Genomic DNA, 14,247 nt, shown 5'->3' with positions numbered 1-14,247 from the left:
TTACGGTACATTTCAAAAATTAGTAAATTTATATTGAATGGTTGAAAAGTTTTGTTTATTGTTTTCTTTTTAAAAATGTATTGTTAATTGGAGTTATGCCGTGATATTTTTTTTTTTGGCGTTAGAGCCTCAAGCATTTTAAACAAAAAATAATCTGCCCTCATATGTAGGCAATGTTTTCAATATGCTGCAGTAATAGATCTTTGGAGCTTTTTATAATTTGCAAATAAATTTTCCCTTCTTTTATCAAGTAATTTTCAACAAGTGTTACGTCCAAAAGGGACAGAGCGAACTTTCTTTGCCAATCTACTATATTCAAATATGTATATCGCAACAAGCTCAAAGATACTCTATGATCTGGGATGTAGAAAAAAAAATTCTGGAGATATCCTCTACCAGACCCGTCACGAGTATTATTTAGTAATGCTATCCAATGTCACAACAGTTTTTTTTACATTTATAGCTTGGAAAAACTCTGAACGAACACCACATTTGTTGAGAACCTACCAGAAATGTTTGATATGGGCTCAGTGGTGTTGATCTCGGTAAAAGCTTCAAAAATGCGGGTATTCATTTTAAGTCACTGATTATGCCAAACGGCCATTATGCCAAATGACCATTATGCCAAACGGCCATTATGCCAAACGGTCATTATGCCAAACGACTTTATGCTAAACGGCTTTATGCCAAACGACCTTATGCCAAACGACTTTATGCCAAACGGGGTACAATCGTTGTAACATGTTTGGATAGTTGTAAAGTAAAAAGTCTATGGAAAGACCAAATGCTTGAGATTTACATTCAATGTTTACAAAATAGAAAAGAGGTCACATTTTTTTGGGTACCGAGTCATATAGGTATTGAAGGTAACGAGAAAGCGAACCGAGAAGCGAAATTAGCCTTAGAATAAATAATAGACATCAGTATAGCATTGAAAAAGAAATGAAGAAAATTTTAAATAACCAAATAATAATTAAATGGCAATACGAATGGGAAAAGGTTAGAGAAAACAAATTAAGAGAAGTAAAAAACTCGGTCACTCCATACAAAACTAGAAGCAAGACTCGGAGAGAAATTGTAGTCCTTACTAGAATACGTATCGGTCATACGGTCCTAACTCACAAACATCTATTCGAACGAATTGCAGCACCAATGTGCCAGTGGTGTAACGAATTGCTCACTGTTAAACATTTATTAGTTGAATGTATAAGTTTAGACGAAGAAAGGAAAAAGTAGGCTTGTCGATAAGTTTGAGGGAGATTTTAGCAGATGATGAAGAAAGAAATGAAACAGTTTTATGTTATCTGAAAAATATCAATGTATACAATAGTTTATGGAATGTTCCACCATATACAAGACCTGAATGACAATAAAGTTAAAGGGTCTATAATAAAAAAAAATCTAATTTCTTTCTTTCCATATTGACTTTTCATGGTCTTTTGTGTATGTTTTAACTACAATCACTTTCGTAGGTGATTTGTTCTATACATCTAATCCACGTCGTCCTCTATTAACATTCTCCATTGAAGTTTCTACTATAATGTTGTTAAACAGTAGTTTGGTTGCGAATTTCCATGTGTTTACATACTCATTATCGAAGCTACCCCACAACCGAAAATCGAGTTTCGATTATAAGAAAAAATATTGTTCCATTCAAAATTAAATATTATACAATCTTTCAACTGTAATCGAGAACTTAATTTGGTTTCTTCATATAAATTTTCGCATAAACAACGTATTTGGACCACCTTTAAATTCAAAACAAAAATGAGAAAAGTTGATCCCTTTTCGATCCTTGTTTCCATTCATTCATTTATTTAGTTAACATCTACACAGATAACACTGAATCAACAATTTCACGCCACAATACTCGGTTCGTGGTCGCATCTCTCCATCCTCGGTTCTGCCCCACGCTCGCCAAATCGATACGCACTTGATCCGCCCACCTAGCTCGCTGCGAAGGCGTGTCTTGTACCAACCGGATCCGAAGCGAATACCATCTTTGCAGGGTTGCTGTCCGGCATTCTTGCAACATGCCCTGCCCATCGTATCCTTCCAGCTTTGGCCACCTTCTGGAAACTGGGTTCGCCGTAGAGTTGGGCGAGCTCGTGGTTCATCCTTCGCCGCCACACACCGTTCTCCTGCACACCGCCGAAGATCGTCCTAAGCACCCGACGTTCGAAGACTCCAAGTGCTTGCAGATCCTCCTCGAGCATCGTCCACGTTTCATGCCCGTAGAGGACTACCGGCCTTATGAGCGTTTTGTACATGGTACATTTGGTGCGGGCGTGAATCTTTTTTGACCGCAGCTTCTTCTGGAGGCCATAGTAGGCCCGACTTCCACTGATGATGCGCCTCCGTGAAAACGTTATTGTCAGTCGTCATCAAGGATCCAAGGTAGACGAACTCGTCGACCACCTCGAACGTATCCCCGTCTATCGTAACACTGCTACCTAGGCGGGCCCTATCGCGCTCGGCCCCACCAGCTAGCATGTACTTTGTCTTGGCCGCATTCACCACCAGTCCAACTTTTGCTGCCTCGCGTTTCAGGCGGGTGTACAGGTCTGCCACCTTTTCAAATGATCGACCGACGATGTCCATATCATCCGCGAAGCAAACAAATTAACTGGATCTCGTAAAAATCGTACCCCGGCTGTTAAGCCCGGCTCTCCGTATAACACCTTCTAGCGCAATATTGAACAACAGGCACGAAAGTCCATCACCTTGTCGTAGTCCCCGGTGAGATCCAAACGAACTGGAGTGTTCGCCTGAAACCTTCACACAATTTTGCACACCTTCCATCGTCGCTCTTATCAGTCTCGTGAGCTTCCCGGGAAAGCTGTTCTCGTCCATGATTTTCCATAGCTCTACGCGGTCGATATTGTCGTATGCCGCCTTGAAATCGATGAAAAGGTGATGCGTTGGGTCCTGGTATTCACGACATTTTTGGAGGATTTGCCGTACAGTAAAGATCTGGTCCGTTGTCGATCGGCCGTCAACGAAGCCGGCTTGATAACTTCCCACGAACTCGTTAACTACGGGTGACAGACGACGGAAGATGATCTGGGATAATACTTTGTAGGCCGCATTTAGGATGGTGATCGCTCGAAAGTTCTCACAATCTAACTTGTCGCCTTCCTTCCACTCCTCCGGTAGCTGTTCTGTTTCCCAGATTGTGCCTATCAGCCGGTGCAGACAAATGGCCAGCCTTTCCGGACCCATCTTTATGAGTTCAGCTCCGATACCATCCTTACCAGCAGCTTTATTGTTCTTGAGCTGGTGAATGGCATCCTTAACCTCCCTCAAAGTGGGGGCTGGTTGGTTTCCATCTTCCGCAGTACTGACGAAGGCATTTCCTCCGTTGTCCCGTCCTTCATTGCCTGTGCTCTCAGCACCATTCAGATGCTCGTCGAAGTGCTGCTTCCACCTTTCAATCACCTTACGCTCGTCCGTCAGAATGCTCCCATCCTTATCCCTGCAAATCTCGGCTCGCGGCACGAAGCCGTTGCGGGATGCGTTGAGCTTCTGATAGAACCTACGCGTTTCCTGAGACCGGCACAGCTGTTCCATCTCCTCGCACTCCGTCTCCTCCAGGCGGCGTTTTTTCTCCCGAAAGAGGCGGGTCTGCTGTAGCCGTTTCCGTTTATAGCGTTCCACGTTCTGCCGGGTCCCTTGCTGCAGCATGACCACCCGCGCTGCATTCTTCTCCTCCAAAACCTCCTGGCACTCCTCGTCGAACCAATCGTTCCGTCGACTCCATCCCACGTACCCGACGTTGCTCTCAGCTGCATCGTTGATGGCTGCTTTTACTGTTCTCCAGCAGTCCTCAAGAGGGGCTTCGTCCAGCTCACCCTCTTCCGGTAATGCAGCCTCGAGTTGCTGCGCGTATGCCGCTGCGACATCCGGTTGCTTGAGTCGCTCTAGGTCATACCGGGGCGGCCGTCGGTACCGTACGTTGTTAACGACGGAGAGTTTTGGGCGCAGTTTGACCATCACCAGATAGTGGTCGGAGTCGATGTTAGCGCCACGATAGGTCCTGACGTCGATAATGTCGGAGAAGTGCCGACCATCAATCAGAACGTGGTCGATTTGCGATTATGTCTGCTGTGGTGATCTCCAGGTGTATCGGTACGGAAGGCTGTGCTGGAAGTAGGTGCTAAGAATGGCCATATTCTTGAAGGCGGCAAAGTCAATTAGTCGTAGGCCGTTTTCGTTCGTCAGCCGGTGGGCGCTGAACTTTCCAATCGTCGGTCTGAATTCCTCCTCCTGGCCAACCTGAGCGTTTAGATCTCCTATGATGATTTTGACGTCGTGGCTTGGGCAACTGTCGTACTCGCGTTCAAGCTGCGCGTAAAAAGCATCTTTATCATCATCAGTGCTTCCGGAGTGAGGGCTGTGCACGAATCCACGGTCCTTCAGCACGTCGGCGAGTATGCGTGTGCTCCCGATGAAGTTGAGAGATTTGCAGTTCCACGTACCGAGCTTCCAATCACTAGTCCCTGTACGTCGCTGTGGTCTTCGCCGATTGTCCCGGTTCGTATTCTCTCGTTGGTTATTCGTTGCTTGATTTTTATTACGGCTGGCTTGCAGGGCCTGACACCAACCCCCTAGATTTCCGGAGGACCATTCCCCCTAAATGTTCGGAGGACCATAGTGCACAGTTTAGCTTAGAGTCCTTCTCTGGCACTTGGACGATGATCAGCCGCCCCTGACATGGGGAACAGACGCTGTTGTGAGCCGCTCCTAACATGGAGTACAGACGCTCAAGGTTTGCAGAAGCAAAAGCAAAAGCAAACCCCCCTTTTCCTGTCAGCATACGACCAAAGTTCCCACCGGGGGTTGGTTACCCGATCTTCCCTAAGGTTACTCGTACCCCGGCCAGTACCGCGAGGAGGTAGGGATAGGAGTTGCTGGGCAAGAGGCTAAGGACCGCACAAAGGGGTCTATTTTATTCCTTCAGGTACGCGAGGTATCAATGGTACGCCATGCCCAGCCATTTACCAACCATCCTTGTTTCCATCTGTGCCTTCGATTTTTCGATGGACCCGTTAGTGAATGCTAGAGGTGGTAATCCTTCTTGGTCTTGAGAAAAAAAAAAATCTTAGAAGATCACGTCTTTGTTCGTTTATTCACTAAACATGGCTGCAATCACGAACAAAAGGAAGGCTGAATCTCTGAATTCACAACTTCCTTCCAAAAAAGTGGGATTTAAAACTGTCACTAAACGTGGCAAGAATGAAAGAAAGGACGTTCCTCCAGAATGCGAACATTCTTCCAAGGGTGAAATGAATAATGTTGATAATTGTATCGAAATGAGCAATCAGTTCGATGCTCTAGGCAAATTTTTCGAACACCAAATCGAAGCAGCCTCTAGCTCAGGCTCTTTGATTCAAGTGAGAAAGCAAAGAGTGCCGCCTATCGTGGTCAGTTGTTCCGAATTTGGGGGATTTAGGCAGGAGATCTTGAACTCCATTTCTCAATTCTCAAGAAAGGGGTTTCTCAAGAATATTATTTGGTTCTCTTGAACAAAAATGATTTAATAATATTATAGCTTTAAAAATCTAGACTTATGTTCGATGACCGTGTGACATGGGAACGTTTTTAGAAACATGTAAGAATTTTTCAGGACCCCACTTAAGGTGAAACATCTAGAAATCCAAAAATGGCCGCCACAATGATCTTACTCGCGTTTACAAAGGCACTAAACTGGAGAAATAATAGCCAAAGGTTCCTGATGCTCTTATTTTAAGCTCTCTGTAAGTGCATACAGCTAAAATTAAAAGTGTACTGTTGTTGGATGCTTCCTTCTCGAGATTCGTGCCTTTGAAGTGTTCGAGTAATCTTAGAAATTATATTCTAAACTGTTTCACCTCAAACGAATCGTTGAAGCTCGTACTACGCAGATGAACGGAAATGTTTTTCGTAGCCGGAGTTCCACAGGCAGAATCTCCAACAATTCCCATTTGTCAGTTAACGGTCGCTTGCTTAAGAATCATACCCATCAGGTGAATTATAACCATGCTCATTAACAAGCTAATTTTCTTCCGTCTAGTAGCCGATCGAATCTATTAATTTCGAATGGATTTACCCAGGTAAACTCCTATGCCAATATTGTAGCAAGCAGTTTCAGCTCCCTTTCAAATCAAAGTCCAAATTCTACGGATAACGATTCTAATTGATTCAAATCAAATGGAAATACATCGGCCACCGCAGGCAAATCCTATTCCGTCTCTTCATCAAAGGAAAATCTCATTAAAAAATCATCAGAAAATGCACCAACTTCTAGTAAAATATCTCTCTCTAATTAGGATTTTCCAACTGAACAATTGAATCAAATTATTGATGTAACTTTAAAAAACCAGTACTATGGTAGAAGCAGCCCAAGTTGGTATTAAATTTACCAATAAAATTGTTATTGGATTACGTTTCTCTAATGAATCCTAATCATTAATGAAATATTTTGAAATGGTATGCTCCTTCTTTGAATGGTAAAGAGGACAAGCTGTAAAATTTACTAACAGCTGATAACATACGTATAACAATTATAACTGAAACTTATTTGAAACCTGGATCCAAACTCAAAAGAGATCCAAACTTTTTGGTTTATCGTAATGATCGACTTGATGAAGAGTTCTGTTTGATCTTTCGACCTTGACGCTTGCTTTTGCCGGAGCGAGTGACGAGGGCAGGATCAAACATGTCGCGCGTCGATCTCGTAAGTGAAAAAGTGGCGTGATCGGGGAGTTCGGTTGGAGTAAGTTGAAAAGTGCCGCGATCGGTTCGTTCTTTTTGATCTTTCGACGACCTTGACGCTTGCTCCTGGGCAGTGCGTCAAGAAAGCCCGAGCTGTCGTCCGTGTTTTTTTTTCGGGTCGCGCGCCTATATTTTTTTTTTCTGAGTGCTAGTCGAGCAAACGAGTGAAGCTGAAAGTGGATTGTGGCTGCTCAGTCAAGGATAACGGATCAATTGGTGAGCTCGTTTCATGCTACTATTTCTAATCTATAAAATGTGTATGACTGCACATTTAATCGTTACAATGGTGGGATGTAAATATGATGTTTCAACAAACTATGGATGGTTCGTCACTGTGAGTGTCGACACAAACTCTGATTCATGATTTATTTATGTTTAACATTTTTTTTTTTTCAGGACACCCCTTATATACCTTTATTTTTGTAACTAAAAAAACTTTGAATGGTTCGACACTACAAGTGTAGACTTGCGAAAGGTTCACTTTATTCAACAAACTTTGGATGGTTCGCCACTGTAAGTGTCGGCATAAGAATAAGAGTGTTCTATGATGTCCCAACCAATTGAGTCTTTTGTTTCTTTTCAAATGAGTAAAATATAATAACACATGCTTTTGTACTGACAGCTGTAGGAATGTTACATTTAGGTATTTGTTCAACAAACTTTGAATGGTTCGTCACCTCAAGTGTCGGTATAATTTTCCTCTACTTGGAAATTATATGAACAATTATATTTACGTATAAGCATGTATATATCTCACAAATCATTGTTTATCATGGTCTAATCGCTTATCAAAGTGAATCCTTTGACCCAACGATCCTCCCCATTAACAAACATCCCTCCCAGTAACCTTTGTGGAGATGCAGAGGCAAACACGGTCTCCAAATAGCAAAGGTTACACACTAACATTCCTTCCCCCAATCCCACCTGACTGCAAGGACGTGGCCGGCGCCGTTATTGACCTTGTATAAATAGAGGCACTGAATTATGCACACTGAAGAAGATTATGGCCAATCCCAGCTGAACTTCTAGTTGATTCTTTGTGCATTTTCATTGACTTCGGTCAATCACGGAATAGCAACCATTGATATGTGTAGTCAGTCTAAGCTAAGCTAAGCTAAGCTATCGTAATGATCGACTAGATGAAGCATGAGGGGGAGTTGCAATCATCATTCATAGACGTATAAAACATCAACTTTTGTCGTCGTTTGAAACTAAAGTTTTAGGTGTTTCTGTTGAAACACAGCTATTCATGCTTTTTCATAGCTGCCTATTTGTCTTTTCAATGCACTGGGCACTAGCGTGGGACAAAATTTAAATTCTCGCTCCAGTCCACTATTTGGATTGCATTTGGGTCCCATAACAACTGTGCAAAATTTCAGCTCGATCGGTGAAACTATATTTTTTAAGATTGTATGGGATTTACTATGGGAAAACTTACTTTGGCAAAGAAAAATCGCCAGAGGTCCCCATTGCCAATGGTCAAATTCCGAACGCAGACCTCGATAGGTAATTTTACCATAAAGAATATTGCCGAAGACCGCGAATCAATCCGACACTTGTGAAGATAGTTATTCAATGAAAACCTATTGGCAAGGCGACGTTGATTAACACGTAAAGGAATAACAATAATAACAACATTGGGCAAAATTTCCAAATAGTAGATGTTTAATAACTTGTTTTACAAGCATCGGATTGCTTTGCGGTCTTTGACAATGTTGTTCATCGTAAAAATACCTATCGTGGTCTGCGGAATAGGTTATGTAATTTTTATAGAGGTCAATGGGCGACCTCTGGCGATTTTTGTTTGCAAAAGTAAGTTTTCCCATAGTAAATGCCATACAAACTTTGAACGGCTGGCGCTAAAATATAGTTTCACCGATCGAGCTGAAATTTTGCACAGTTGTTATGGGACCCAATTGCAATCCACAAAGTGGACTGGAGCGAGAATCTAAATTTTTCATATAACCGTGGCCCAGGCTACTGGGCACTGGGCAGTACTTGCAAAACATCGCTCATGGACTTCCAACGGCAGAATTTTATTCGATGAGTGCTCTTCAGAATATTTCTCCATTCAATGCTATTGTAAAAATAGAAATATGAAAGCTCTTGGCGACGATGGAATTTTCTACACCCTCATCAGGAAACTTCCAAGAAGTAGCTTATCATTCTAAGTTGATATATTTAACAAATGTTTTCAGTTGGCATATTTTCCTGACAAATGAAAAAAATGCTAAGGTTGAACCAATTTTAAAACCAGACAAAAATCCTGCAGAAGCGTCTAGCTATCGTCCAATAAGTTTGCTCTCCTTCATCAGTAAACTTTTTGAAAAGGTCATTTTGAACAGAATGATGGTCCACATCAACGAAAATTCAATTTTTGCCAATGAACAGTTGGGATTCTGGCATTAACTACGCTAACGCTAACGCTAACGCCATGAACAGTTCGGATTCTGGCATGAACATTCGATTACTCGTCAACTTTTACGTGTAACAAACTTGATTAATTCCAATAAATCTGAAGGCTATTCTACTAGTCTTGCTCTTTTAAATGTAGAAAAAGCATTCGACAGTGTTTGGCATGGAGGCTTGATTGTAAAATTGAAAAAAACTTTAATTTTCCAACATACATTGTTGAAATAATTAAAAGTTATCTGTCAAATCATAAACTTCAGGTTAATTATCTGAACTCCAGGTCTGAACAACTTCCTGTAAGAGCTGGTGTTCCCCAAGGCAGCATTTTGGGACCAATATTATACAATATTTTCATATATGATTTACCAGAGTTCCCTACAGGATGTCAAAAATCTTTGTTTGCGGATGACACAGGCCTCTCCGTCAAAAGACGAAGCCTGCGTATCATCTGTAGTAGATTGCAAAAAAGTTTGGATATTTTTTCTTCACTCACAAGACGCGACGCGAGACTGGACACAACACTTATTGTTCTTACAAACATATAAAGGATTTGAACATTTCCCTTTTTCGTCGACCGGTTTTTTCTTCATACTTGCAAAAATGGAAGATTTCTCCTAATGCTTCCAAAACTCAACTGATAATATTCCCTCTTTATTTGAAACCTTCAAGTAGACACGTTGTCACGATGAGAGGGATTCCAATAAATTGGTCAGATGAAGTTAAGTATCTAGGGCTCATGCTAGATAAGAGTTTAACTTTCAAAAATCACATTGTAGGCATTCAAGCCAAATGTAACAAATATGTAAAATGTATCTATCCCCTTATTAATACAAAATCAAAACTTTTGATATTCAAACAAATTTTCAGGCCAGCCATGTTGTATGCTGTACCAATATGGACTAGCTGTTGTAATTCCAAGAAGAAAGCTCTGCAGAGAATTCAAAATAAAATTTTGAAAATGATTCTGAAGCTTCCTCCCTGGTAAATTACCAATGAGTTACATAGAATATCCAATATTGAAACATTGGAAAAAATGTCAAATAAAATAATTAATAATTTTAGGCAAAAATCGTTACAATCTTCCATTGCCACGATTAATGCGTTATATATTTAGGTTAAGTTAGGTTAAGTAAATTGAAAACGTGATTTTCTCTCTTATAAGCAGGTGAAATCAACTCACCTGTAAAAAATCTGAACTGCTACGGCAAAAGAAATGTAATATGTTGTTAACAAAATGTTAATAAAATCTTAAATATGTTTTACCAAAAAATAGGATGATAGTGTTGTCTATTAACAAAGAACAACTAGATATGGAATGATTCTAATAAAAAAATTAAAAAAAAAAATAGAAGCAATTTTTGAAGTTTTTTGCCAATATTTAAAAGCGTATTGGAAATAGGTTCTTTTGCATGTTTTAACTATGAATCGAGTTATACAAATTTTAGAAAATGGGCTTTATTTTTGGAACCTAATTTTGTATTATTCATTATTAAAACTTCGAAATTTCCAAATCATATGCATATTTGTGCTTCCACTCATGTCAATTTACGGAAGGTTTTCAAAGCTTAATTGAAAATTTAACATAAATAAGGCCTAAATTATGGAAATCGGTTACGATTCCGCAAAAAACATAAGTATAAATAAATAAACGTTAGTGATTGACACCTATATTCTATCGAAATTGTATATTGTCTAAAAATACAAAAAGTAGGTATGAATGACGAATTGGAACCCTAACTTTTGCACGATGACTTGATTGACTATTTCATTAATTTTGAATAGTTTTCAGATTTTACCGCAAAAATTTCGTGAGTGCTCTTAAAAGAATATAAGATTACGATTCTAATGACACCTTTTTTTAAAATTTTGGTCAATCCATTGCTGTGGAAATTTGCTATGCTTTTTAGTGTGTTTTTTGAAAAATGTCCCAATTTTAAGTAAAAATATAGTATACAAAATTCAAAAAATGTTTTTGAAAAACTACATACAAAGTAAGAAAAAAACTTTTTGTCTTTCGAATGCGGCTTAGAGAGTTTCAGTTGGACGCGTAATAACAGAGATTATGGACTGATCACTTTTGTATGTTTTGAGGGAGTGAACCTAAACTTTTGCACGGGAGTGTAGCTCAAAACTTTTACGCATATGTGGCGCCCAAAATATATCTTTTAAAGTGAAGATGAATCGAAGCCAAACCTCAAATTTTCAAGAGCACAAATCTGGAGATCCGAACACCCATTTGAGCTGAAAACTTATTCGATTGGTCACCACCAGCGAGTGACCAATCGATTAAGTTTTCAGCTCAAAGGGATGTTTGGTTCTCCAGATCCGTGCTCTTGAAAATTTGTGTTTTGGCTTCGATTTATCTTCACCTTAACTCTGATATTCTGAAGACTTGACTAATTCGGCAAAGTTGTTTATTGAAAAAAAAATTATTAGAATTATTCCACAATCTCCTGTTTTCGAATAATTTCAAAAACAAAATAAGTTGAAATGGTTTAATCGATCAGATTTGAGATTTTCACATAAATATTCGCAAGAATTTGTGGGAATTCAGTAAAAATGTATTGAATAACATATGTTATGAGTTTTTTTTACACTCACCTAGACATAATAACCCTAAGCTCGTTAGAGCTTCTCGCGCGCCTAATCGATCCTTATTGATATTTACAGTGGTACTACTCAGGATGTTGTTGTTCGTTGTCGAGTTGTTATTGTTTGTTGCATTGAGGTTGTTGCTGTTGGACGAAACCGACGGCAACGGAGTTATGAATGACGACAACAGCCTAGGTGGTCCTCCATTCATGTGTTTCGCTGAGGACGGGGTCACTGAAGTGGCGGACACTGTCGAAACGTTCAGCGGTTGGACTGCCCGGCTGAGACCCCGTGTAGATCTGTTTTGACCAGACACGGGGCCAGAGTGTATGTGTTTCAGCATTTAATGTGTTCCAGTTCCCAGTGGATTACATTTTCACTATAACGGAATTTGAAGTACTGAAGCTGCAGCCACTTTTGCTTCTCTCGTTTTGCTAGTAGTAATGATGCTGCTTCAACTACATTCATATTAAACACTTTCATCTCCACTAATGAGCACATCTGGAACACCTTTAGCATATTTGGTTTTCTACGTCTTCATGGATTCATTTATAACGACACGAAACCCGTTCCACTTCATTCGAATACACCTACATGCATTACCCACAATTTAGACACTTGATGAGACCACAGATCACTTGCTTCACCACACTCGTTATAATTGTGACGGATTTCCACCTTTTTTGTAGACATCACAATAAACTTGTTATTCTTCCGGCTTCTCGAAATTCTTCGGCCAATCAGCATGGAAAGCAACAAAATTCAGTTAAACCCATTTCCTGCAGAAGCCCATTCACACTTGCACGTTCAGGTGAAGGTACATTCGGAAAGAAGAGAACCGTTCCACGCCTAATTGCGTGCGCTCACATTTTCAAACTGCTCACATCCGTCCTTCCCAGTCTCAGCAAGCTGCGACGATGCGAAGCTGTGAATAATAGGGTATCCGTCCTATTATGGAGGACTTAAGCACGGTGTTAAAATTGAAATCGTATTGCAGTGTTCAAAATCTAAATATTATGGTATTTTGCAATGTTCAGTGTTAAAACTATCCATTATCTGGAGTATAGTGAAGTAAAAAAGTAATTTTTGGAATCATACATACATTTTTTTGACATAAATCTGAAGCTCTTCCTCTGTCCTATTATTGCGGTATTTTGTCCTATTATTGCGGTAGTGCCGTCCTATTATTGCGGTATACCAAAAATCATAGATTTTATTACATTCAATATACATTCAATACCACACAATGTTCGAGCATTGAAATTATGCTTCCTCCATGTTAATGACACTGCACGGTACTGTCAGTTTGTGTGACTTTGGACCTATCTATGAGGAAAACTAATTCATTACTTTATGTCACGATTCGAAAACAAATCAACAGAATCGAATGATTTTCTGCCGATTTCGTCTCCTCTTTCATCGTAGGTGGACTATGTTAAAGTGAATAAACAAGGTTCTAACATCTGAGACCTCTAGTCGCTATATAAGAAATGAATTTGTTGACTTAAGTATAACCTACAATTTTGATGCTTTTAAAAATATTTCCCACTAGCAACACAATTTTAAAGGATTGCTTTCTTTTGATCATCTTATACCTAAGTTGTTCAACGTATTTTTGGCATGTGTTACGATTTTCAGTCAATTTACGTGATTTTTTGGTAAAACATTGTGTTTATTTGCAGAATATTTGTAAATAAGAGGAACTACAGGGTAAAAATAAACATAAACCTTTTGTTTGACTAAATTAATGTATGAATAACTCAAAATTATGTCCCTAGTTAGTATCCCAATGGGGCCTAGATAGCCGTAGCGGTAAACGCGCAGCTATTCAGCAAGACCAAGCTGAGGGTCGTGGGTTCGAATCCCACTGGTCGAGGATATTTTCGGGTTGGAAATTTTCTCGACTTCCCGGGGCATAGAGTATCTTCGTACCTGCCACACGATATACGCATTGAAAAATGGTCATTGGCACAGTAAGCTCTCAGTTAATAACTGTGGAAGTGCTCATAAGAACACTAAGCTGAGAAGCAGGCTCTGTCCCAGTGGGGACGTAACGCCATAAAGAAGAAGAAGTAGTATCCCAATTATATAATTAATGTTTCCAGCAGTTACAATTGAAAATGACTATTGAAATATCGAATTTTTGAATGAGATTTACAGATACCGCAATAATAGGCATAAAGCTATTTTCATTGTCCTATTATTGCGGCATATGCTTTTTCTCAAAAATATAGAACTTTTATTCAAAATTCAATATTTATCATGTAACTACATCCATAATGAACTGATATACCCGCTACATATAATTGTTTTGGTTCTAAACTTAAAAATTTAAGCTTATGAAAACCCGCCCGTAGATAGAGAGACTGGTTAAAAATAGAGGCTTTTCTTGATGCATCATTTAAAACTGTTCTTCCAACGATCAAAATCGTTTAATTTTTAAAGCATTCATCTGGTACAGCTTGGGAATACTATAAGCTTTCATCATCA

General features: G+C 39.7%; 1 protein-coding gene across 1 annotated transcript in view; it reads right to left on the bottom strand.

Annotated features, from left to right (window-relative positions):
• The window catches only part of LOC5568863, a 104,164-nt gene that overhangs the window by 20,161 nt on the left and 69,756 nt on the right, over window positions 1-14,247 (bottom strand). The window contains exon 3 of the mRNA XM_001652539.2: window positions 11,767-12,718. Coding sequence (XP_001652589.2) covers window positions 11,767-12,100 — 334 coding nt within the window. The 5' untranslated portion in view covers window positions 12,101-12,718. The remainder of the gene's footprint in view (window positions 1-11,766; window positions 12,719-14,247) is intronic.

This window comes from Aedes aegypti, chromosome 3 (assembly GCF_002204515.2).
Source record: "Aedes aegypti strain LVP_AGWG chromosome 3, AaegL5.0 Primary Assembly, whole genome shotgun sequence".
Classification (NCBI taxonomy): domain Eukaryota; kingdom Metazoa; phylum Arthropoda; class Insecta; order Diptera; family Culicidae; genus Aedes; species Aedes aegypti.
The sequence above is the reverse complement of the archived record's forward strand: the minus strand, read 5'-3'. Positions and strand labels throughout refer to the sequence as shown.